The 26,971-nt window shown below is 38.1% G+C and overlaps 1 protein-coding gene across 1 annotated transcript; it reads left to right on the top strand.

The window, feature by feature from the left end:
• Positions 1–9: 9 nt before the first annotated feature.
• Positions 10–26,695, top strand: hadhb (hydroxyacyl-CoA dehydrogenase trifunctional multienzyme complex subunit beta). Its single transcript, XM_052024670.1, is given in 20 exon segments — positions 10–344; positions 2,183–2,266; positions 5,305–5,346; positions 5,476–5,492; positions 5,495–5,571; positions 6,460–6,507; positions 6,616–6,715; positions 9,910–9,997; positions 10,310–10,326; positions 10,328–10,364; positions 10,367–10,420; positions 10,423–10,496; positions 12,159–12,339; positions 16,860–16,981; positions 19,136–19,215; positions 19,302–19,349; positions 19,432–19,519; positions 20,167–20,241; positions 25,146–25,310; positions 26,328–26,695. Coding segments are annotated over 19 exon segments (1,419 nt in total). The 5' UTR covers positions 10–344; positions 2,183–2,199; the 3' UTR covers positions 26,367–26,695.
• The last annotated feature ends 276 nt before the right edge of the window (positions 26,696–26,971 follow it).

The following is a 26,971-nucleotide window of genomic DNA, read 5'->3' as shown; positions in this document are numbered from 1 at the left end:
AGATTATAGTCTCCTTTAATCCTGAATATTTTATAATCGATTTTCTCCTCCCCCCTTTAGATGGTTTTGTGCAGGGAGGGGGAGGCGAAATACAATAATGGGCGGGTTTTGAGTTAGGCCGGAAGGGGATCTCTGCTGGTTGTTACGGTGAGATGCCAGGGCTCTGGGGCAGTGGGAGCGGAACAGAGCAGCGCAGCGAGAGGCCGGGGAGCGGAGCAGAGCAGCGAGAGGCCGGGGAGCGAGGGATCGAAGCCGGAGAGCGGATCATTGAGGGAACGGAGAACCGAGGGATCGCATCAGAGAGGCGGAGCCGCGAGAGGCCGGAGCTGATAACGAGATCGCTGGTAAAACCCTGCTGAGGGGGAATGGTTGGCAGCGGGGAGACCATGTTGGAGGAATGTTACACTTGTGGAGGGTGCAGCAGTGGGCAGAAGCGGAGGCTGTGGACTGTCACGGTGGAGGCTGAATGCCGGGTGCGGAGTTTATCCAAAATTAAAGTCAAAAAGTGCAGATGCTGGAAATCTGACATTAAAAGAGGAAACATCGAAAACATTTGGCAGATCAGGTTGCATCTGTGGAGAGATAATTGCTGAAAATGTATTATAAAAAAGATATTGATGTCACTGCTTCAGTTGGTTTTGTTAGAACTTTACTCCGGATAATGTTGTATTTGGCTTCACGGTTGTGAGGCTGGAGGGGAGGAGGGTAGTGATGTGTGTGTGCTGGTGGTGGTGTGTGTGGTGGTGGGGGTGGGAGCAGATTGCGGGATTGATTTGGTTTGGGGCGGGATTGCTCGCAGGCAGAGAGACGCCGAGTGTCCGGGGCTCGGCCCTGTCTCTCATTACAGTCTTCACCGATGGTTCATGGGTAACTACGTGGAATGGATTCCCTGTCAACCATGGCAGGCTCCGGTTTTCTCTGTGCCTTGTTCCCGGGCATGTCAGATTTAATTCTGAACATTGACTATTCTGCCAACTCGTCTTGTAAACCCTTCTGGGCGACTTTTTGAAATGTTGTAATTTTTCACTTGCGCTGATTTTAAAGTAACGTGTTGATAAATAGGAAAGGCGTAAGTCTCTTCATGTAAATTACTTTGTCTCATAATTTATTACAGTGATGTCACTGGGGATTTCAGCCTTGCAATCTTGACCCCATTGGTCAGGCAACTCGGTCGTCTTTGTAGTTGTTTTTATTATTTGTTTTGTTTGAATTTTGTGAGTGTGGGGATTGTCAGCTTCGTTATTTCTAAATTGTACAGTTTCTACTTTATTGATATAGTGCACTCGTCGTTCCACGAGAGTAAGCGAGACCTTATGATACTCTGCAACAGCTGAAACTTTCTGCTTTTCGCTCTGGTTTCTGTAATGTGCATGTAACATTACATAATTTTAGCCCATAATAATAGAGGCAGTGTCGTGATTAATACTGACAAAGCTGCGACTTTGCCATTCCTGTGGTCTTTGAGACCACTTTTTTCTGTTTTGCCATCGACCCAGGTTAGAATATGAAATTATGGAACTGATTTAAATTTATTAAACAAGTTTCACGTTGTGGTAAAGTACTGTATTATACTTTATATGACTTTAGGATTTCATTTTGTGTATACGTGTACTGGTCATAGTAAGAATGGTGGTACATATTTTGAAGGGAAATATCCTTTTGATGCTGATGATGGTCTATATCGCACGTTAGCTTTTCTTGAGATTTTCATTGGATTTTATTTATTTGGTAGTTTAGCATGTTTTAAGGGCATTGCACAAATGAAGTAAAAAAATGGTAATTTGAATCTTGAGAAAAACTTTAGAAGCATCTTAATTTTGGTAATCACATTCCATATATCAAAAAATGTAATGGTGTTCAGAAGAATGAAACCAGTAAAGTAAAATATTGAAAGCATCTCAGTTATTTTAGTCATCATGTATACAGAAATACAAACAGAAAAAATGCTAGAAATATTAAGCAGTGTATGGAGAGAGTGAGCAAAATAATGTTAACATTTCTAATCATTAAAATGTTAAGTTAGTTTCTCTCTCCCTATTTTAGTACATTTCCAACAATAGTAGCATTTTGCTTTTGTATACAGAAATTTGCTTGAAAATATTTTTACAGAGTTGGTGGTGGGGAATTGACATTCTGTGGCTTACTAGTGAACAATTCTTATATCATTGAACTTTTTCTATAGAAATAAACTTTTATGCCATGGCTTCCATGTTGATGCACACATTCAGATGTGTACCCACCAACCTGATATGGGCTGCAAAATTAAGTAAGTATGTGTGTTACACCACTTTGAAATGTTTAGTTTGATACAATGGATATTTGTTGCATTTTCTTGTCTCTCAGTTTTTGAGGAGTACTGTGATAACTCTATTTTTGAGACATTCAGTTGGGGATATCTGCCTTAATTAGTGTAAAGTTCCCTATTCACCAACATGGCACATGTTTGTTTTCCCAATTTGATTATGAAAGGAAAATACAGGTATAAACCACAGCTTCATTTCATTCAGAACAGAGGGAAGCTTGATCAATATACACATAACAAAATGTACAATTTTAATAATTTTGACAAGGATTGATCCATTGATTTTTTTTACTTTTAAATGGACTATGACAGGACATGATTCTGGAGAAGGAGAATGCAGGTTTATCTTCCCTTGCTCTTTTGAGTAATTATCTATATTGTAGGCGTGGGAGTGCAGTAGGATTCTTGTATTTCGAGGAAGAGTATAAAGGGGGGAAAAAAAGTCTCTTACTAATTGCAGCTAGGAAGAAAATAGAGATTTAATCCAATTAAATATCAAGTATTTGGTTTCTCCTTCTACGTTTCCATTTTTGAAAAAAAGTATTTTTTTGACGCACAAGAAAAACAGGGTAATGTCCCTTAATGACTACCACTCGGTGGCTCTGACATCCACCATCATGAAGTGGTTCGAGAGGCTGGTCATGGCATGCATTAACTCCAGCCTTCCAGGAAACCTCAACCCACTGCAATTTGCCTACTGCCAAAACAGGTCTATGGCGGACACCATCTCCCTGGCCATACACTCATCTCTGCAGCATCTGGACAGTAAAGAAACCCATGTAAGACTATTGTTTATCGACTACAGCTCCATCTTCAATACTATAACTCCAAGCAAGCTCATCACCAAACTCCGAGACCTGGGACTTAACAACTCCCTTTGCAACTGGATCCTTGACTTCCTCACCAAAAGACCGCAATCAGTAAGAATAGACAGCCACACCTCCAGCATGATCATTCTCAACACTGGTGCCCCACAAGGCTGTGTCCTCAGCCCCCTACTGTACTCCATATACACTCACGACTGGGTGGCCAGATTCTGCTCTGCCTCCATCTACAAGTTTGCAGATGATACCACCGTAGTGGGCTGTATCTCAAATAACGATGAGTCGGAGTACAGGAAGGAGATAGAGAAGTGACATGGTGGCACGACAACAATCTTTCCCTCAATATCAACAGAACAAAAGAGCTGGTCATTGACTTTAGGAAGGGGGGTGGTATACATGCACCTATCTACGTCAACGGTGCTGAGACCAAGAGGGTTAAGAACTTCAAGTTCCTAGGAGTGAATGTCGCCAATAGCCTGTCCTGGTGCAACCACATAGATAACACAGCCAAGAAAGCTCACTAGTGTCTCTACTACTTCAGGAGGTTAAAGAAATTTAGCATGTCCCCTTTGACACTCACTAACTTTCATCAATGCACCATAGAAAGCATCCTATCTGGATGCATCACGGCTTGGTATGGCAACTGCTCTGCTTGGGATCGCAAGAAACTTCAGAGAGTTGTGGACACTGCTCAGCACATCATGGAAACCAGCCTCCCCTCCATGGACTCTGTCTATACTTCTTGCTGCATTGGTAAAGCTGCCAGCATGATCAAAGACCCCACCCACCTGGGACATTCTCTCTTCTCCCCTCTCCTATCAGGCAGAAGATGTAAAAGCCTGAAAGCATGTACCACTAGGCTCAAGGACAGCTTCTATCCCGCTGTTATAAGACTATTGAACGGTTCCCTAGCACGATAAGATGGACTCCTGACCTCACAATCTACCTCGTTATGACCTTACTGTCCACTTGTATTGCACTTTCTCTGTAGCTGTGACACTTTGCATTCTGTATTGTTTTACATTGTGCTACCTTGATGCACTGTGTAATGAGTTGATCTGAATGAACAGTATGCAAGACAAGTTTTTCACTGTACCTTGCTACCAGTGACAATAATAATTCAATTCCAATTCCATGTATACAGTTCAGGGAAATCATTGCAAAATCACTCTGAGCAATATTATTACTTCTCAGGGATTAAAATGAATTTATTCCAAGAATTTGAAGATCTGCAGAAGTCAAAGATACTGGTGTACAGGAAGTCCCCAGATTACGAATGAGTTCCGTTTCTGAGTCTGTTCGTTAGGTGGATTTGTATGTAAGTCGGAACAGTTACATACAGTTCACATCAAGCGTCAATTAGTCCTAAATCACTACAACCTTCAGTTATTTATTGCTATATATTAAGATCCAAATGGAATTTTGATTCCAGTTTCATTATAATTTCTCCCATAATGTGAAGCAATCTAAAATACAGCATAACTTGTTATCACTGGGACATGTGAAGACTGTCATCAGTCTTATGTGCGTTTGGTGTCATTCATTACAGTACAGTACTGTGGAGGTACAGTTACCACATAGAGTGAATTTTGTGTATTTTCCGACTGACGGACAAAATCAACTTAAGGACATCTATAGAAACGGACCTCGGTCATTACCCGAGGACGACCTGTCGGGGGAGAGCGAGTGCGGGATAGATAGCTAGATAGGGAGGGAGATAGATAGAGAGATAGATATGGTGGGTGGGGGCAGCGGGAGAGGGGGCTGGTGAAGGGATGTTTACTGACCATTCATGGCATCCCTCATCATTCGGAACTCCTCGAACATCCCTGCCCCAAAATAGCGGTACAGACTGTAACACATGAAATCCACGATCCAGCCGTTCGCCACCTCCATCACCTGGAAAAAGTCAACACTGACAGGCAAACCATTCTGCGCCCAATTCCGCGCCTTCTTCCCGCCGTTCGTAAGTACGGGCATTTGTAAGTCGGCCATTCATAACCCGGGGGCTTCCTGTATTCTCATAAAGCCAATTCATTTAGTTTAAAGTGCTTGTGAAATCACCAATTGCCTAACAAGTTTAAAGGTACTAAAGAAGTTTTATATAATTAATTTTTTTTATATCCATAACGAGACAAGAGGGATATGATAATTACTTCTTCATCTTTCTTTTACCAGATTTACGTTTGTTGAGCTCTGTTTCTCATACTCAGTCGCAAGGTACCGTGTCTTTCTATCAGTTTTCTAATATTTGACATGGATTTATTTACTGATTAACTTGATGCTTAACTTCAACTCGTAAAATATTCAAGACGTAAGTTTATATTTGTCTTAAAATTATTTCAACAGTGAAATCAAGCAGTAAGAAACTCTAGCAAAACCAGGGTTCAGAAATGTTGTTCTGGTTGAAGGTGTCCGAATTCCATTCTTGTTGTCTGGTACCACGTAGGTATCAAATTTGGTGTTTGAGTCTGCACACTATGTTTGTAGATTCACATATTTGTTGAAGCAAGAAATTTATCTTTTGTGGAATTTCTATAAACTTTTCCTTTTTTCCCTCTTTGCATTTTCTCTCCTAGAAATGGTCATTTAACCTAGCATGTATCCCACTAGCATCAGTGGCTGTAATGCTCCTTGTTTGTGTATTTTTTGTAATTGTTCCGTGTGTGCTTAACTGCAGCAACCAAAGCAGCATTATGAGTAATATATTTTGACTCTGCCTTATATGGCTGGAAAGTATTTATATAAGGAACATAATCCAGATATCATTTTCTTTATTTGTATGTTGTGGAAATGTGACCATGTTTGATTGGCCAATAAGTGGCTTATTGTGCAGGCTGGTATTCATTCCATTATACTGCCACATTGTACATGATTGCAGCTTGTGTCTTGTATGCTGTGTCCAACTAGCAAATATTGCAGGTGGTGACAGGCATTTTTAACAAGCACAGGTCCTGATGCTGCTTTCTTAATAGTTCTCCAATTTTCATTGCTTGAATATGGATTAAAGTATAAAGATGTTAAGTCACATCTGCTATTGGCTTTTAAATGGAACGTTATTAGGTTAACAAAAATAGCATGTCTTAATTTTCTGTTAATGGTAAATCTCATTCCTATATCAGATTACTTTCATTACGTTATGTTACAGAAATTTGTAATTTATTTGATGGTATCTTTTGTGATTCATCAGAAATTTGAATAAAAATAGTTTTCAACTCTTGAATGTTTTTAGTACAATGCCTAGCTCTTGTTATCACAAGAAAAGTTTTATGTGGACTGTAGTATGTATAAAGCCAGTTATGTGTTAATATATCAAGTCTCTGCTTCTTATAGGTATACAGATCTGATTGCCTCATGATTTAGCCAGAGAGCAGCACTACAGTAAGTGAAAAGACTGAAGCTTTGAAATTCTTGTTTATACTTCATTGTATTGCACTTCAGATTATTGAGAGTTCCTTATGGAAACTAATAGCATTTTTATTTATATAGGGGACTACTTACAAGGACCAGTGTTCCAAAACCAGATGTTGACTACATTGTATTTGGTACTGTTATTCAGGAGGTCAAAACAAGTAATGTTGCTCGAGAGGTATGTGGGAGTTCTACAGTTGAAGATTTCGTTTTTATTACTCTGCTCCTGGTATCACTCATCTTATTATAGTTCTGCTTTGGACCTTTTTTTTTAAAACCTTCTGCTGTCACAGTTTTAAAGATTTTTGTACCAGGAGTATTTTCTTTGGTTCATGGTTTCCAGTTACTCCTGCAAATCGACTGCATACCCTGCAATCAAGTGTGGAGTCTTTCCACTCAAGAACTTAGATTGCTACATCAAAGTAATACTAATGGATTGATGTATTATCAGAAATGTTGTCTTTAAAGTGAGATGACAAATCCTGTCTGACCTCTGAGGATATAAGTGATCCCTTGAGGAGTTCTTAATGGTGCCTTAGTCAAGATTTACCAATCAACGTCACAATAGAATATTGTGAACATTGTACTGTTGATAAGGAAATTTCTCTAATTGGAACCAGAAATGAAGAAGGAATGGTTAGTATTTTTTTTCAGGACAATATAGTGTGTGAATTGGAGAGAAATTTGGAAGTAGGAGTTTCCCAGTGCACCAAATTTTGATGATGCTGTAGGAAGAAACCTTAGTGAATTGCTGCATTGCATTTTGTAGATGATGAGGGTTACAGCTATGATGTCCTCATGAAGGCAGTGAATATTTGGGGTGGTGGCTGAGATGCCACTCAAGCAGTTTGCTTTATTTTGAAAGGTGTTCAGCTTGTTGAATATAATTGAGTCACATTCATCCACGAAAGTGAAGAGTATTTCATCACTTCTGAATATGACTTTATGAAAGCTTTGGGAAGTAAAGAGAGCTACTTGCCGGAGGGTACCCAGCCTCTATTACTCTTTTGGGCAATGAGTTCCACTGATGAAGCAACTGAAGATGGTTGGATCAGTGATGCACTCTTAGATCTTCAGTCTGAGATGCTGGGGGTTTATGGCTTTTGGATGAATGGGCTGTGGGTTTTGATATTCAGTTGTACTTGAATGCAAGTGCTTGAATTTTTTACTTATGCTGTCAGTTGATGAAACTTTCCACTCGAAGTACAAATTTGGAAAATAACAGTCCAGAAAGTGGAAGTATTTTGCACTTGAATGGCTGAAGTATGAACAATTTTCTTTTTTGTTCTTGGAGAACTGGATTATACCAAAGTAATTTATTTCAATATTTGAACATCTCATGGAGGTGCATAGGTAAAGAGTTTTAAAATGAATGTTGTATGTACAGACTTATACGAGGCATTTAATAAGTGCATGCATAAGAGATTTATTATAATAAGATGTTATGTTGGTGGCTACCTTTTGATATGGGTAATGTTGTGCCCTCATCTGCCTGAATCCTTCTGTTTGTGTAGTTGTTTACACACAGGCACAATGGACTGGTGGAAAACATGGTATGGAATAAAGGGGTACAAAACATTAAGGAATTAAGTAAAAAAAAACAGTAAGGACAGATAACTAGTGGATAGAGTTCAGGACAGCAAAATTAGAAATGTTTTTTCCAAAATTGCACCCATACCATTATCACCTTGGAGAAACATTAAATCGAGTAGGTTAGAGAAATAAATGTTCATTTGGAGACAGAAGAGACAGGTGCTGGAATCTGGAGCAAAAAACAAACTGTGGTAGGAACTCTTCATTTGGGTTTGTTTAAGTTGGGGTATGAAATATCAGCAGGAGTAGACCATGTGACTACTGGGGCTCTGACACCATGTTATAATATTAAGGCTAATTGTCTGCCACAACTTCATTTCTATTGTCGTCTCCAAAATCCTACATTTCAAAAATATATATTTCTCATTCTTGGTCGTTATATTCTTAACAACTAAGAATCATTGTTAATGAGAGTAAATATTTTGAAAGAGAAAGTAGAAATATGTTTTCACTTTGCAATTATTGGCAGAGACTATCACATTTAAAAAGGAATTAGATACCTGAAAACTGATAATAAGGAAAGCAATGCGGAAAGACATTTGGAAACTTGGCAATTGCATAACCTAATAGCCAAATTTTGTGTGATTTTCCGAGTGAAGTATAGTATTGATTGAAGATCAATTTGTTCTGCATTTTTTGATACAGTCTCTAATATACCAAATTTTATGAATCAAATGTATCACACGTAATTTAATACAAATAATTCACTAAACAAATGAATGTTGACGTGGATTGTTTTTGGTAAATTGGTTTATTATTGTCACGTACTGAGGTACAGTGAAAAATTTGACTTGCATACTTTTCATACAGATCAATTCATTACAACAGAGCACTGAGGTAGTACAAGGTAAAACAACAACAGAGTGCAGAATAAAGTGCTACAGTTACAGAGAAAGTGTAGTGCAGGTAGACAATAAGGTGCGAGGTCATAACAAGGTAGTTTATGAGGTCAAAGAGTCTATTTTATCAGACTAGGGAACTGTTCAACAGTGGGATAGAAGCTGTCCTTGAGCCTGGTAGTACGTGCTTTCAGGCTTTTATATCTTCTGCCTGATGGGAGGGGGGAGAAGAGAGAATGTCCAGGGTGTGTGGGGTCTTTGATTATGCTAGCTGCTTTACTGAGGCAGTGAGAAGTGTAGACGGAGTCCATGAAGGGGAGGCTGGTTTCCATAATCTGCTGAGCAGTGTCCACAACTCTGCAGTTTCTTGCGGTCACGGGCAGAGCAGTTGCCATACCAAACCATGATGTATCCAGATAGGATGATTTCTATGGTGCATCGATAAAAGTTGGTGAGTGTCAAAGGGAACATGCCAAATTTCTTTAGCCTCCTGAGGGTGCTGGTGAGTTTTCATGGCCGTGGCGTCAACGTGGTTGGACCAGGACAGGCTTTTGGTGATGTTCATTCCCAGGAACTTGAAGCTCGACCTCAGCACCGTTGATGTAAACAGGAGCATGTGCACCACCCCCCCCCTCCCTCCCCCCACTTCCTGAAATCAATGACCAGGGAAATATTGCTGTCATGACACAAGCTCTCTACCTCCTTCCTGTACTCCGACTCATCGTTGTTTGAGATACGGCCCACTACAGTGGTATCATCCTGCAACGTAGATGGAGTTAGAGCAGAATCTGGCTATTAAGAATTCCCCAAACAAATGAATGTTTGATAGGGATTGTTCTGTAGGTAACTGCACAAATGTATGTGTTTCATCTTGTCATGCAAAAAATGCTGCTTTTTTATTTGAGTGGCTTGTTATTCGCGGCTGCTGTTATTTTAACAGGCTGCACTTGGAGCAGGGTTTTCAGAGAGAACTCCAGCCCACACAGTTACAATGGCTTGTATTTCTTCAAATCAAGCGATGACTACAGGTAAGTCAAGATTATTGCATCCGTCTACAAATGTTACTTTGTACCTGCCACAGTATTTGGATTCAAACTATTGCTCAAGTCAACTGCTATCCCATAAACTGAACTAACTTGAATAAAGTCAGGTGCTTTGTATGTTTCTCTTGGGAATTCCTTTCTTATAAATCAGCTGATTTTGTTTTGAACAGTTTGGTTAGACTAGTTCGTGGATTGCACCAGGGCCAGCTTTCTAAATTTTTATCTTTGGAATGGAACTTGTTTATTTTTTGCTTTTTCTTGGGGATATTTATTTATGATGCACCATTTATATTGCAGCTTTTGGCCTAATTGCTTTCCGGTCAGTGTGACACAATAATAGCAGGTGGTGTGGAGTCATGTCTGATGTTCCCATTCGTCACAGCAGGAAAATGAGGAAGACCTTACTGTCATTTCCAGAGCTAAGACAATAGGACAGAGATTGTCTCTGCTTGGAAAAATCCGTCCAGACTATTTTGCTCCTGAGGTATTACTCTCACAGTGTGTGGGCAAGAATATAATCGCAAGTTTTAGGATGTTTCCTTATTGATGTAAATCAGCTTTTTAAGTTGATGTCACATTTCTGACAGATTTAACCTTGAAGTGATATTTCTCCATGTCAGACAACACAAATGATGTTTCCTCAAATAGGTGCACCTGAAATTGTTTTTAAATTCTCCATTTGTCTTGCAGTGTAGCTGTGAAGCACAGGACTTAATGAGATGATGCTCTAATACTTAAGTTTTGCTGTTTTTAAATGTAAATCGCAGTGACACCTGTCATCTTATCTGGTTGCCCATGTAGCCTGTTGGTGCAGTTTTAAAACTGTACTGCAAAAAATATCTCTTCCATCCATTAGTCCAGGCATGAGCAAAGTTTTGGACTTGGAAGAGAAGACTTCATCACAGTGCACAGGTGCATGAAGGTATCTATGAAGTACAGTGACGTTAAGTGGTTTAAATTGACGTTGGTTGTGCAAAATTGTACAAGGCCTCTGAGAAATTGAAGCCAGAGAAATGAGGTCTGCTTTAGGGTGAGTTACAGGATCCAACTGAACTTGAAAATTTGCAGGAATGTCTAATGCATCCAATTTCCCATAAGTAGGTACCGCCTTTTAATTTCCTATTATAATTCACTGTCCCCTCAATCCCTCTCACTAGCAAAGTTGTCAGACCCCCTTCCAACCACAATGTGGATGAAAAGCCTATTCTACACACATGATGCTGTCTTGGACCTTGAGTGCTGTAGAATACCAGACCCTCCTTGGAGGGCAACTTTCCCTTCAGTCAATGGACAGTTTGACCTGTGAACCGTATTTTGAGTGACCCTGAATTCGGCCAAGAATGAAATCCATTCCATGGTTCAAATAGAGCAGATTTCTGCTGCAGCAGGATGTGCAGTATTTCATACGATCTCTTGTAAGTATACTGTATAACTACTTTTTGTGTTGCTGCAATTTTTAATATATGTCACAAAATGATCTTGCTTTCTTAGCCCTTGAAAAGATTTAAAATACTTTCAAGCCTGTGTAAAAGTAGATTTACTTCTAAAATAAGATGCGCAGGTACTCAAAGCTGCCGTGTTTACTGAAGTAGATAAATATGAATATTTTGTATACTCAGTTTGCTCCAGAAATATTATGCAGTAGTACCCTGTGTGTTTTACCAGCTTTAAAAAATCTGGGCTTTGATTTTGAGCTACAGCAAAGTTGAATGTTGCTCCTTGTGGTTTACAGCTTTTTTAGGTTTTGGCTAACTTCCTTGCTGAACTTCCTGTGGAAGCCCACATTGATGTGCAGTCAGGAAATTACTGGAGGTCACCTATGAGGAAGTTTGGGCTTTTAGTATTTAAAAACATTTGCACAGAAGTCCAAAGCTTTCTGACAGTCATGGAGGAGAATGTAAATGGTTCTGTATGAAGCATCCATTGGGAAAATCCAACCAATAATATTGAGTCACTGAAAATGGTTGCTGCAAAATATGCTCGGAATTATTTAATGCTCCTCTACAGATTATGAGTTGATGTCAGACTGTTTGTTTGAAAGTCATATCCTAATTATAAAGCAAGCAGACATAATGATATAAACGATGCAAATTATGAAGTTCAGTCCAAAGTGTAACTTTAGTATTTTTTTATGTAATTTCTCTAGCTTCCAGCAGTAGCTGAGTTCTCCACCAGTGAGACAATGGGGCATTCCACAGATAGACTTGCAGCAGCATTCAGTGTTTCCCGGAGAGAACAAGATGAATTTGCTTTGCGTTCCCATTCTTTGGCCAAGAAAGCAGAAACTGAGAAGCTTCTTAAAGATGTCATTCCATTCAAAGTGCCAGGTAGTTACCTTGTAGAAAATCTACACGGAACCATTGAATTGAAAATAATGCTCTGGCAAAATACTGCTAATTGTAACCTTGGGTTAATTCTGTAAGCATTGTTTTAAAGAGTCTGAAGTTTAGAAGGGAAACCTATGTATGTAAAAACCTCTCCTGGTCCTGTTTTATTTTGCAAGTAGTATCATTACTAGAATTAGAGTGGTTCAAGAATGGTCTACCACCACTTTGGACATCTAGGTGTGGTGATGGAGGCTGTCATAGTGATGTTATTTACATTACGGGAACAGTTTTTTTAAAAATTCCTTTTATCCATTCATGGCAAGCACTTCTTTCCAGCCATTTCTGGGGCAAGTATCTTGCAGGATTTTGCTAGTGCTGCTGGGGAGGGTTTAGCCGAGAGAAATAAAGGACTGCAGATGTTGGAATCTAGAGGAAAAGCACTATGATGCTGGAGGAACTCAGCAGGCCACGCAGCATCCGTGGAGAAAAGCAGGCAGTCGATGTTTTGGGTTGGGACCCTTCTTCAATACCATGGTGTTGTATTAAACCAAGTCACTTTCAAACTCAGTGTAAAATACTGTTATATTATAGTCACTCTTTCCCAAAGGCTGTTTGGTCTACATATGAAAGGATTTGAAAACCGGAGTGAGAAAATCTTATTGCAATTGTACAGAGCCTTAATGAGACTGCACTCAGAAAAGTGTGCAGCTTTTTCATCTCCAAACATAAGAAAGGATGTTCTTATTATGGAGGAAGTACAGCGAAAATTTGCTAAATTGGTTCCAGGGATGATGGTTTTACCATAGGAAGAGAGATTGAGTGGATTAGGACTGTATTCTTTAGAGTTTACAAAATTAAGAGAGACCCTCACCAAAACCTACAGCATTGTTTAAGGGCTTGATAAGCTGGATGTAGGGAAGATGTTTCCTCTGGCGAAGAAGCCTAGGATCAGGGGTAAAGTTTCAGAATAAAGGGTAGGCACTTTAGGACTGAGTTGAGGAGAAATTTCTTCATTCAGTGGTAGCGAATCTTTGAAATGATCTTTCTCAGAGTGCAATGGGATATCAGTCATTGTGTATATTCAAGACAAAGATTGATTTCTGGACATCATGGGAATCAGGGGTGCTGGAAAATGGTGCTGAGGTAGAAGATCAGCCATTATCATCGTGAATGGTGAAGCAGGTTTGAAGGGCCAGAGTGCCCTACTCCCAGTTCTGTTTCTTATGTTCTTGTGTATGTGTCCCTGTATTGTGCCTGCCCCATCAGACTGAAGCCTCTGGTTGGAATTACTTTATATGTTTTTATTTCACGCCATGGGGAAATCAGGGAAACATTCTGCTTAGTGTGTGCGGTAATGTTTCCTATGAATTAAGATAAATTACTTTGCAGGCAAATTCTAGGTTACAATGGTTTTAACAGACTTGGCCATTTCATCATTATTTTTCCAGCTTCTGGTGAATGTGAATATGGCAGACATTCAATGAACATAAGTTATTTTACAAAACGCATTATTTGAAATGTAAATACATGTATCCAAGTTGTAAACCACTTTAGACAATTGCATCAGAATGAGTTTAATTTTATTCAGGTTGCAAACTAGTAGTGTTCTGGAATATGTTTCTAATTTAAACAGTAAGAATCTGAACAGATACAGGTTATGCAATTCTGAGCAACTATACTCCTGTAAAGAAAATTTATTAAAATTGATACTTTGGTATTGTTCTGTTGCCTTTTATGAATATCTTTTTCAGATATCTTGAATTACTGCTGTAGGGCTTTAGGGTCTTTATTTCCTTATGTTTTCTCACATCATTTTTATTTGGATTTAAGCTCATTTTGAACTCATTTTGCAATTGCAGCCCAGAGACTGAAAAATTTGAAACTGAGCAATTCCAAAGTGAAGCCAGCCACCTACAGTCAGAAGGGCACTGCATCACACTGTGTCACACTGTTCAGGGCATCCCTGATCAGCTAGTGGCTGACCCCCCCCTTGACTGAAGATGTTAGAAGAAACGACATACTCCCAATGCCTTGCAACCTGTGAACTTGTTGCTCTTTCATATATACGGCCCAACAAAATGTATCAAAAATAGCTATAGTACTGGTACATCCCTCTGGGGATCGCTGCTGTTATCTGTCTTAAAAAACTATTTCCATACCGTCATGCTTTCAGTTCCTAAGCAAATACTTATCTGCGTTGTTGCTGAATAGTGAGGAGGATAATTGAAAACTTCTTGAGGTTATAGGCTGGTGAAGGAGAGTAGGGAGGAGGAAATAGTTTAGGTGATGGGAAGTATATAATGCAAAGAGAAACGTCATGGCATTGGAGCAGTGTAGAGATTTGGATAATGAGCAGACCTGATGAGGAAGGAACAGAAGTTTCAATAATATATGAACCAAAAAATGTCAAATAAGGGAAAATAGTTTTTTAAAAAAAATTCAGTTTATTGTATGTTGCCTATATTCAAGAAGTATTGGTAATGATATACAAATTAATAGTATATACTCAGTTAAATGGATTTGATTGATTGCCACCACCAAGGTATGGTTGCATGATGACCTAGGTTGGAACAAAATATTTCACAGGAGGTATAACTTTTAAAAGATTAAAAAATAGTGGTAAAAGTTTGAAAGGAAATACCTTAATTAAGAAATGTGCATATAGGCAATAGAAAAGTCGGAGAAAAGATCCTGGTTCATAAGATCAGTAAGTAAAAAGAGTAGCTGTGATTAAAATATAGAAAAGGATTGAAAGCTCTGTTTATAGGGTCCCCGAACAGCAGTTACATGACTGCACAAGTTGTGATTTAAGAAATGAGATGTTAAAGAGGCAAGCACAGGATGAGGTGCAGGAAACAAGGCATAGACCTCCCAATAGCTTAATATGTACAATGTGTTGAGAAGGTTACATATTTAAAACGTGTTTAGAGTGCCATGCAAAAATTCTTGTCCAGGACATTGAATATTTGTATAAAAATAAAAGGTACTCCAATGATCTTGGGGTCTTTAATCTTGATACAGACTGGTCAAATTAGCAGGTTGAAAGGTAACACGTTACACAGTTATTCAAGGAAGAAGGAGAGGATAAATGGGGAACAATTTTGAATCAGTTATTGAAAGAATATAGAATCTGTTGTTAAGGAAGTGGTACCAAGGCAGTTGGAAAACCATGAAACTGGAGATTTTGCATAATCATGTTATGACAGGAAAATATATGAGAGGTCAAGCTGGTAATTTTTGGTATTCAGGAGGATTTGTGAACAAAAAATAGTTAATGTGGCAAACACAGCAAGAAATTAGGAAGCCAGATGTGATTCTGGGTTTTCTTGCAAAGGTTTTGGAGCACTTAAAAAATGCTGGAGGAACTAAAGTTGCCTTTCTGCAGTTATACAGAGCTTTGGCAAAATAATCTGTAGTGCAGTTTTAGTCTCTGTTCCCAAGGAAGGATATTCTTTCCTTTTGGTGTTCAACAGAGCAGATTTATTATTGGGATAAGAAGTTGGGTACGATAGTCAATACTCACTGGAATTTAGAAAACCTGAAAGGTGATCTTATTTTAAACACAAGATTTTGAGACTTTGGTTGGAGAGTCATGAACTAGGGAACATAAACACTGGGTAATGGGTCAGCCATTAAGGACTGAGGTGAATAAATACTTCTTCATACAGAGTGTTATGAATGCCAAGTTATTCGAGGCTGAAATCAGTAGAACTGAGAGCATCATGGGAATTGCACAGGAATGTGGACTGGGGGGTCAAGGATCTTATTGAATGCCAGACTGTATAGCCCATCGTTGATCCTCAACCTTGCATAAATAGTCTTTTAAGCTAATTTGATAGTGCTCAAACTTATCTCTGATAGTGTTCCTACAACTGTTATGTGTTTATTTTTTTTTGTTTTAAACATGTTGTGTTGACTTGTAAACCTTACCTGTTTTTCCCCCTTACTCAGTGCCCATTTGGATCCGTGCCTACAAAGTTTGATTTCAATGGTCAGATTTTTAAGCAGCAGAGATTGATTATGGAAGTTGACCTATTCATATGATTAAGACTACCATGGATATTTGATGCACTCTTCTAAATCTAAGGAAAAAGGCAAACTCAAAGGAGTTATTAATTGCTAAAATAAGCAGTCCACCAAAACAGGTTTTCTTTCTAGGGGTCACAAGTAAGAGCAGTGAAATTTCAGTATATTACAGGCTGTTGGTCTGTGTGCTCTTGCCAATCTGATTTTGTTGCTTGTAGAAAAATTTAACTGCTTGTTTCACAATCATGGCACAAAGGATTTATATCAGAGCAAATAAAGGAATCGAAATTCCAACAGAACATTTTACTAAGGTAAAATGATGCATTCACTTAAAGATCTAATCTAAAACAAGAAAATGCTGAAAATACTCAGCAGGTTAGGCGGCATCTGTGGAGAAAGAAACATTAAACAAATCAAATTGTTCTTTGCTGTAAGGAGATTTGTGTGGCTAGGCAACCCGAAATGATTTATTTATGTATTTCATTTTAAATCAGGCCATCACACAGTCACCAAAGACAATGGAATTAGACCATCCTCGATGGAACAGCTGGCTAAATTGAAGCCAGCCTTTATCAAACCTCATGGAACCGTTACTGCCGGCAATGCTTCTTTCCTGGTAATTGCTTACAAGGTTAAAGTCTTATCAAGAGATATTATAATCAATTGGAGAGAGGAATGCCAAAATTTAAATATTAAACTCCATTTGCTTGTTTCTTGCTAACTAATGCACACACATTCATGTTGGTTTTTATTAAAAAGAACTAGCAGCTGTATAATGTCTTTGATATAGCAAATCATCACAAGTTCTTCATAGAGTCATAGTCACTGGACAGTCATTAACACAGTTTAATGCTGTAAATGGGCATATTTAGATTGATCAAACAATGCTTGGTCAATTAAGTAGGTTTTGAAGGAGAAAAGGAGAAGGATTTTGAGAGGTTAACATCTGAGGAAGGCATGTGCATCAGTATTTTAACAGGGATGCTCAAGACCTCAGAATTGGAGGTCAGATATCTCATACAGTTGTAAGTCTAGAAGAGATGGGAAACAAGGAAGGGTAATGCCATTGAAAACAGGGAGAAGCATTTTAAGTAAGAACTCCTGTTGGTCAGCAAGGATGTAGGTAATGGGTGAATAGAACTTGGTTTATGCTGAACGCTGTTCATTTATCTTTTCTTCTGGAACATTTTAATAGCCTGAACCTGTCTGATGGTGTCTCTTATGACTGCTGAGCAAATTAGGGGGTTAATAATAATAAAAGACAATCTTGATCACCCTGCACTACTGCAAAATATAATGATAACAGAAGAGTTAACTAATCAAGCTCGATCAATTTGTCTACTTTTTACTCGGACAAAGGATAAGGAAAACTTCAATGATGAAAAACATCCATGTCTTCAAAACCATCTATTCAACCGAGCATGTTACATCTACCGCATGCTATGTCTTGAATTATATTGGCTTGGATTTTGCTGCCAAATGTGGTTCCAAATAGAACTGCTAGCATTTTCCTGTCTAATTACCAACAAGTCCAAGTATAGGTGTACTGAATAAATGGACAAACTCTACTGTGGACTATTCATGGAAGCTAACTTCCTGTAAACTTTGATAGCTGGCAAAACTGGGAGTGGATCTTTGTCAGTTGCCAAAGCTTTTGGGTGTTTTTTTTTTACAAGTAGGGCTCCCTCAGTGCACCGTTGAAGGTCTGATCACTACTCAAAGTTGCATTGCTCTTTGGCAACCCCAAATACCAGCCTCTCCTTTGTCACCAAAATCCAAACACTGTCTCCCTCCTAATCATCAGGATAAGTCTGCTGTCTCTTATTTTCATACCCCATCTCAGAAACTGCCCGTTTATCAATTTGGTCAGCTGCAAGGAAAGGAAAGGGAAGCATAAAATCTTTGAGGTCCTGCCATTAAGTTCATCAGGATCACCACTTACCTGGGGTTGCCAGATTTCCTGCTTCTCCTCCATCTCCCCATAAGCATTGGGCTCCATGTTTACATTGATTAGCTTTGAATCTTTCTGTATCCAAATCCCAGCCAACCTTCAAACCTTGGCTCTTTTCTCTGTTTCCATGGTTCTAGATTTGATTAACAGATTCTCATAACATTTGTACCATCTCTCAACTTCGACGAGAACTTGCAAATCCAAATCTGCTGACAAGACTTTTCTATTTAATCCTAAATTTGTTACATTTATTTAGCTATTGGGAATTTAAAAACTCTAGTTGGTCAGGAATCAGAGGTGTACTTGTTTAATTGCTTTGCTTAACATGCTTTTTGGAAATTTAGAAGAAATCCTTACTATTCCAAGATTTGGACAAATCCTTGGGGATAATCTTACTATTAAGTTTAAATTGTGTAAATAATATCATCAGTAAATAATTATTCCTAAAATGAAGAATTTCAGCTTTATGGTTATAATGAAGAAGTTGGGGTTCTTGAAGCAAAGAAGCTTGAAAGGAGACTTGATTAAAGAAATAATCTGTTCCCCTTAGCAAATGGTTCAAGGATCAGAGGGCGCAGATTTAAAATTTTAGCAGAAGATTCAAGCGGAAGTAAGGGCAAACTTTTTTACTCAATGGTTATGGTCTCTAAACATGGTGAAAAGAGAACCATTTTGTGCCTTCCATAAGGCATTGGATGGACACTTGAGAGATTTTCAAGGCCATAAGGAAAGACTGGAAATAAGGGAATGATCCACTTGGATCCAGCATACACTTTCTGATTGCATTCTGTCAATCTTTTCTCATGGTCTTAATTTCAGACAGATGGTGCCTCTGCTGTGTTATTAATGTCTGAAGATAAAGCACTGGCTATGGGCTACAAACCACTGGCTTATCTAAGGTAAAAATGATATTCCTTGGGGGAGAATTAAGGTAGATATTTGCTTAATTGATGAATAATACATAGCACCATTTGGTTTCATTCAGGGACTTTGTATATGTCTCACAGGATCCAAAAGACCAGTTGCTGCTTGGGTAAGTATTATCACTTCCAACTATTTCATATATTATTTTCCAGCTGTTTGCTTTCTATAATGCAATTTTCTTTTAATGCTAGGCCAGCATATGCAACTCCTAAGGTTTTGGAGAAAGCTGGATTAACGCTTGAAGATATTGATGTATTTGAGTTCCATGAAGCTTTTGCAGTAAGTTCATACTTTATTAATGAAAATTGCAGAAAAATAATGTAGAGGAGTCCATTCATTCCAGTTTTGGTTATAGCCAATTGAAAAGTTTCTACTCAAAACTAATTTTCAATGAAAACCCAGTAGCCAGAATGCTTATCAACAATAACAGGTGTTTACAAAAAAAAACATTGAGTAAGTAAGATGAATTGATAAAAATATCTGTTGTTTTCTTGAAGACCAATTTCTCAACTAACCTTTCATATAGCCAATATAAAAATGTACATTGTGCATAAATAAGTGACAGTTTTCTTTTGCAAATGCTTTGGGCCTGTAGTAGTTTTATTGTGGTAGAGATGTTCAGATCTGTCAGAATACTTAAATTCATTTGAATAATAATGGTAACCTGTGAATGTTAGGTTTGCTGCAGAATGATTTGTACATTTTTTTTAGTTTAACCATTTATGGTTTTATAATCATACTTGTTTGAGAAAACTTTAAGAAAATAGAAATATTGAGTTATACTTGTAATATTGCTGCAGAATTTCTCAGACAAGTCATCATCTTAATAGCCAGTGCTGTACCAATGTAGTATCCAGATTGGTTACAAATATTTGCTTAAAGTGTATTGTAATGAATAACAATTTCCTTTTTTCTGCCTAAAATAGGCACAGATCCTGTCTAATATGAAAGCTATGGATTCCGAGTGGTTTGCAAAAACCTATATGGGCAGAAATTCAAGGGTATGTTTAAACTGAAATTGTATTTAGTTATGCAAACTGTAGTCTAGTCTTTTATTTTATTTAATCATTCTCAGGAATTGCCAAAACCTAATTGTCCCAGAACTGAATGGCTTGCTAGGCTATTTCCGAAGATAGTTAAGATTTAGCCTCATTACAGTGTTGGTTAACCTTTAGCCAGGCAATTGGGGATTTCCCCTTCTATTCTTCAAACAGTGTTATAGTAATTTTTTTGTACACCTGTGAGGCAGAGTTTTGGTTTAATGTCTCATCCTCCTTCACTGCAACATTCCATCAGTTCTGCACAAGAGGGTCTGTCACGAACCAGCAACAAAAGAAACACACTGAGCATGATTCAGTGTTAAAAACTATTTTATTAATCACTACTTATGACCATACGTAAAATAAAAGTAAAAATGTTAGTATGTTAGAATTCAAAAAATGTTAAACCTTGAACATTAACCCCAAAAAACTAAACTCTTCGTGTGTGTGTGTGTGTGTGTGTGGCAAAGTCCCAAACTCCAAGTTCAGGAATGGTTCTTAAAATTCGGTTCCGCAAGCCATAAGGTGAAACATGAGCAAGGGCTTCTTCAACAACCACCGTTGTCTGAAGATGAGACGTAGACGTAGAGAAACATAGAGAGAGTAAATACGAAATCCAAATGTTCCACGATGGAACCCCAGCGACACTTCAGTGTTTACTCGGTAGTGACTTCCTCACCCCGAAAAGCATCCGAATCGTGGTCGTCCACACACAAATACCTGTTTCCTTCTACAGGTCAGCAACAAAGTGAACTCCACTGGATTACTTCCAACTTCCATACATGGATTTCAGTAGCAAACACAGTTATTGTTTCTCATCCATCGATAGAGAAAACAAGCAGGCTGGTGTCTCTCTCCCTTCTCTCTCTCTCTCTCTCCTTCTTCTTCTTACTTCTTCAACAACGTCATTATGTCCTTTATCTTCTATTGACGTAAGCACATTCCACACACACATACACACACACTCTCTATCTTAAAGGGACTTTCACTGAGTCTGAACACCTCCCACCTAAAAAAAATTTTCCCCAAGAAAAATTTAACTGCGCATACAGTTAGTAATGTTAATAATTATCATGCTACACAACTACAGACTATCAGATTAGTACAGATACATGTTTCCCATTTAACATCGGGAAAGACAATCAGCAATCACATTATCTTTGCCTTTAATGTGAGTTATCATGAGATCAAACTCTTGCAAAATTAAACTCCAGTTTAACAGCCTTCTGTTCTTGTTTTTGACTCGGCTCAGAAACACCAATGGGTTAGGATCTGTATATACAGTCAATGGTTTCTGAGCAGTGCAAACATATACACTGAAATGTTGCAAGGCTAAAACAAGCGACAGTAATTCTTTCTCTATGGTGGAGTAATTCTTTCGATGCTCATCAAATTTCTTTGAAAAGTAAGCTACAGGATGGTCAATATCATCAAGGTCACCCTTCTGCAATAACACAGCTCCTGCAGCTTCATCACTAGCATCTACTGCTAATGAAATTGGCTTTTCAAAGTCAGGTGTTTTGAGCACAGGATGGTAGCATAAAATGGCTTTCAGCTTCTCAAATGCTTCTTGACAAGAATCTGTCCAAACAAACTTTACTCCCTTCTTCAGAAGATTAGTTAGGGGAAGAGCAATATCAGCAAAATTTTTACAAAATTTTCGGTAATATCTAACCATTCCCAAAAATCTTCTACAAGTCCTCGTACCTGTGGGAATAGGGAACTCAGATATTGCTTGAACTTTTGCCTGAACAGGAGCTTGCTTGCCTTGACCTACAACATAACCAAGATATGTCACAGTGGCATGGCCAAATTCACTTTTAGCCAAGTTAACTGTAAGGTTAGCCTTGGAAAGTCTTTCACACAACCTTTCTAACGCAGAGATGTGATCTTCCCAAGTATCATTCCCAGTCACTAAGTCGTCAATGTAGGCATCTGTATGTTTTAACCCATGAATCACTGAATTAATCATTCTTTGAAATGTTGCCGGAGCATTTTTCATTCCAAATGGCAAAATATTGTATTCATACAATCCAGAAGGGGTTACAAAGGCTGAAATCTCCCTTCCTCTATCTGTTAATGGAACACACCAGTACCCTTTTAATAGGTCAATCTTTGTAAGAAATTTTACCTTTCCCACTCTATCTATGCAATCATCCACCCTAGGAATAGGGTAAGCATCTGACTTTGTTACAGCATTCACTTTCCTGTAATCTGTGCAAAATCTAACAGTTCCATCAGGTTAAGGTACAATAACACAGGGCGAACTCCAATTTGAAGTAGAATGTCTAATAATATCATTTTCCAACATGTATTTTATTTCCTGATCAACAAGTTTACTTTTTTCCACATTCATTCGATATGGGTGTTGTTTGATTGGTTTTGCATCCCCAACATCAACATCATGGGTAATTATCGATGTTCTGTTTGGAACATCTGGGAACAGATTTTTAAATTTTAAAATTAATTCTCTCATCTGTTGTTTTTGTGAAACTTGTAAATGGTCCAACTTTGTTTCAAGGTTCTCCAGGATATTTTGGTTTTTTAGTTTCGATGGAACAATATTTGGTCTAAATTGGCCTTCCTCAACATCAACATCAGGCATTCTAGAAACAACCTTCACATCACCCACCAAGGCCACAACTGAATCCCTCTCATAATAAGGCTTTAGCATATCTACATGACAGAGTTGTGTTTTCTTGTGTCTATCTGGTGTTTTGATTATATATGTTAAATCAGTCACTCGAGATTCAATAACATAGGGTACAGAAAAACGAGATTGCAAGGGATTATTTTGGCTAGGGAAAAATACCAACACCTTTTGCCCCACTGCGAATGTCCTAGGCCGAGCACGTCTATCAAAATATGTCTTCATTCTTATCTGGCTGGTTTTCAAATTCTCTCTCACTAGCTGGCAGACTCTCTCCAACCGAGTTTTAAATTTTTGGACATAGTCCAACAGACTCAAGTGCACTTCTTCATTATCCCATTGCTCTCTTTTTCTCCTTGCTATCCAGCTCCATCCTCTTCAATTCCATCTGCTTCATTGCTAGATCAGCCTCTATCTTCATCTGAGTTATCTTTTGTTCAGCCTCTATCTTTAACTGGGTTTGTTCTCGTTCGGCCTCTAACTTTGCCAGCTGCACCTGTGCCTCAGAAATTGCTATTTCACTGCCAGGAAACTGTTTTAACACTTCCTTCTCAAACACCTTCTTTTCCACATAATGGCCAGCTATCAGTCTCTGAATATCTGCCTTTCTCATAGACTGCTTTACTTCTGTAAGGTTTAGCCTTGTAGCAATCTTTATCAAATCATCCTTTTTCGCCACCTCCAATCCCTTTTGGGTTGGTGACTCCAAAAATGCCTTAATATCCATTACTGCTGATTTCCACACACACAAGCCAATTAAAAAGAATTTATCAGACCTCCCTCAAAAATCTTTGGATTGAATCCCGAACGAATCTCGTCAATCTGGGGAACGATCCCAGACGACACTCGTTAATCTTTGGATTGGATCCCGGACGAGCCCCCAATTTTGTCACGAACCAGCAACAAAAGAAACACACTGAGCATGATTCAGTGTTTAAAAACTATTTTATTAATCACTACTTATGACCATACGTAAAATAAAAGTAAAAATGTTAGTATGTTAGAATTCAAAAAATGTTAAACCTTGAACATTAACCCCAAAAAACTAAACTCTTCGTGTGTGTGTGTGTGTGTGTGGCAAAGTCCCAAACTCCAAGTTCAGGAATGGTTCTTAAAGTCCAGTTCCGCAAGCCATAAGGTGAAACATGAGCAAGGGCTTCTTCAACAACCACTGTTGTCTGAAGATGAGACGTAGATGTAGAGAAACATAGAGAGAGTAAATACGAAATCCAAATGTTCCACGATGAAACCCCAGCGACACTTCAGTGTTTACTCGGTAGTGACTTCCTCACCCCGAAAAGCATCCAAATCGTAGTCGTCCACACACAAATACCTGTTTCCTTCTACAGGTCAGCAACAAAGTGAACTCCACTGGATTACTTCCAACTTCCATACATGGATTTCAGTAGCAAACACAGTTATTGTTTCTCATCCATCGATAGAGAAAACAAGCAGGCTGGTGTCTCTCTCCCTTCTCTCTCTCTCTCTCTCTCTCTCTCTCTCTCCTTACTTCTTCAACAACGTCATTACGTCCTTTATCTTCTATTGACGTAAGCACGCCCCACACACACATACACACACACACTCTCTATCTTAAAGGGACTTTCACTGAGTCCGTAACAGGGTCAAGTGTTTCCAAATCTTGACACTCTCATGAAATTGAAAGCACACCCTTTGTCCACAAAATTACAGATAAATGGTAGGGGGCATCTTTGTGGTTACAGTTTGGCAAGATATTTGCTCATTTTGATATAAAGCTCACCCATCTACTTGGTGATTACTTTGTGGCAATCTCAACAACATTTATGTTTTTGGCTCCAATGTATTAGCTTAATCAATATTTTTGTTTGATTTCAGAGCCAAACATTTATTTGAATGTTGAAATCATTATGGTTTATGTTACTTCTAGAATGTCATTGAGGTTTCACATTTTATTTGCTTTAGTTGCAGTTAGGTATCTCCGAGTTCTTAAGTTTTGGTAATTACCACCCAGATGTTCAGTACCATGTTTCGATTAGTAGGAGACAGTGAAATTGAATTATGAACAAAAATCCAGTGGAAATCAGTAGTTCTAATCCTTAAGATTTCTTAAGATCTTTAGCAGCATGGAAAAACATTAACATAAGGTTCACAGCTGAAATACAACCAATGAGCTATATATTTTTTGTGGCGTCTGATCTATAAAACATTTTAAAACTTTCTGTAATCTAACTAGGTTGGTGTTCCCAAAATGGATAAGTTTAACTGCTGGGGTGGTTCATTATCCTTGGGACATCCTTTTGGTGCCACTGGTTGCCGCCTCGTTACAATGGCTGCTCACAGGCTGATCGCAGGAGGCGGACAATATGCACTTGTTGCAGCTTGTGCTGCTGGAGGACAGGTTTGGCTTTTACTTTAATGTATCATAAAAAATAAAGAATTACTGTTTGAGATAGTCTATTGTTATTGCTTGAGTAGTCCAAATCACATCACAGCAACCTGTTACTGAGGAAACAGCTTCTACAATATCATTGTAAAACACTTCCTATATTAGAAAATTCATTATAATGTCCTAGATCTTTCTATTAATAAATGATAGCAACAGAATCTTTGAGAACAGATTGAAATATTAATCTTCTCATTTTCTATGAATTGCAATTGAATTTTGTACTGGAAGCACTTGATGGGAATACTCAGGTTAGTTGGCACCTGATGGCAGGTTATTAATATGAAATGTTAACTAATTTTCTCTTTCCAAATGTTACTTAACAACTGAGTATTTCCAGCATTCTGTTTCAAATTTCAAGCATCTGCATCATTCCGTTTTTAAAATTTTATAGCTTACTATTTGTCCTCTAATACCTTTTACAAATATTAATGTTTCACTATATAATGCAAGGTAACATATTGGTCCTTAAGTTAGTCTCTACTAAAATATTTGAATTCCTTGTAATAGTTTTGAGCTCGGAACACCCCTGATACTTTTACTGTGGCGGCACATCTCTGACTCCAAAAGTGACTTCTTTTAAGCCACATTTCTCATTTGAGTATGCATTTCAGTAGACATCTTATTTGGGAATACAGAATTAAGTACCCCTTCCAAGTTTTAATCATCGCATTTTCTTGATAGTTTTTCAACTGGACATGGAACTTGAAATTATTTCATTACTTGAAATCTTAGATGTTGTTTTACAAATAGAAGAACAAAATAATAAGAAATAAGATTTGTATTTATTTTTCATGTAGCAATTCATGTGTTTTATTTACCTGTTAATAATCTGGGCATCCAAATGCACAACACTTCAGGGTTATGATTAGTTATTCTGGAAAAATGTAATCATTAATTTATTTTTCTTTGTCAAGTGTGTTCATCGTGAGGATTAGTTATTCCCTATTAACTTGCATTTTCTCTTCTCAGGGTCATGGAATGATTGTTGAAACCTATCCCCAGAATTGAAATGTGTTTTCCTAATCATCACCAATCCAGTGCAATGGAAAGTTAAAGGAAGAGCAAAAATATTCTGATCGTCTGAGCACACAACACTTGAAAATACCATCCACGTTTGTCAATAAAAAAAACCATTGAATCTGTATCTCAAATAAGAAGCTTTGGAGAGCTTTTAGTATATGATTTTCTTTCTGTACATTACAAGCCTAATTCCATCTTCCAGCTAAGAATATAGATTCTTAGTGTTGATTTGTAAAAAGAGTGAATTGGATAGGCAGAAGAATGGAGATACATTAATATCAAATTGTGCCTTACTCGTTAATAAACCATGAACTTATTGTGTGGACCATTTATAATTTTCTTGTAAGCGCCTCTGTTAAATATGAATATTTTGAATTCTTATGCATTGTGGGAATATAGAATTTCTTTCTTTCATATATGTTATGACTACTGCACGGATGTGCCTTCTGCTAGAAAACCACTCCTTCAATGGCAGGAGACTTCCCATTTGCTACTTTTGCCATTGAAAGAATCAAAACTGTTGATTGTTTGTTGAATTATTGGCATTTTTCTGCTGGGGGAATCGAATTACTAAAACCTGGATCAAAATTGTT

Source organism: Pristis pectinata, chromosome 10 (assembly GCF_009764475.1).
Source record: "Pristis pectinata isolate sPriPec2 chromosome 10, sPriPec2.1.pri, whole genome shotgun sequence".
In the NCBI taxonomy this organism is placed as follows: Eukaryota; Metazoa; Chordata; class Chondrichthyes; order Rhinopristiformes; family Pristidae; genus Pristis; species Pristis pectinata.
This window is presented reverse-complemented; position numbering and strand designations above follow the sequence as displayed.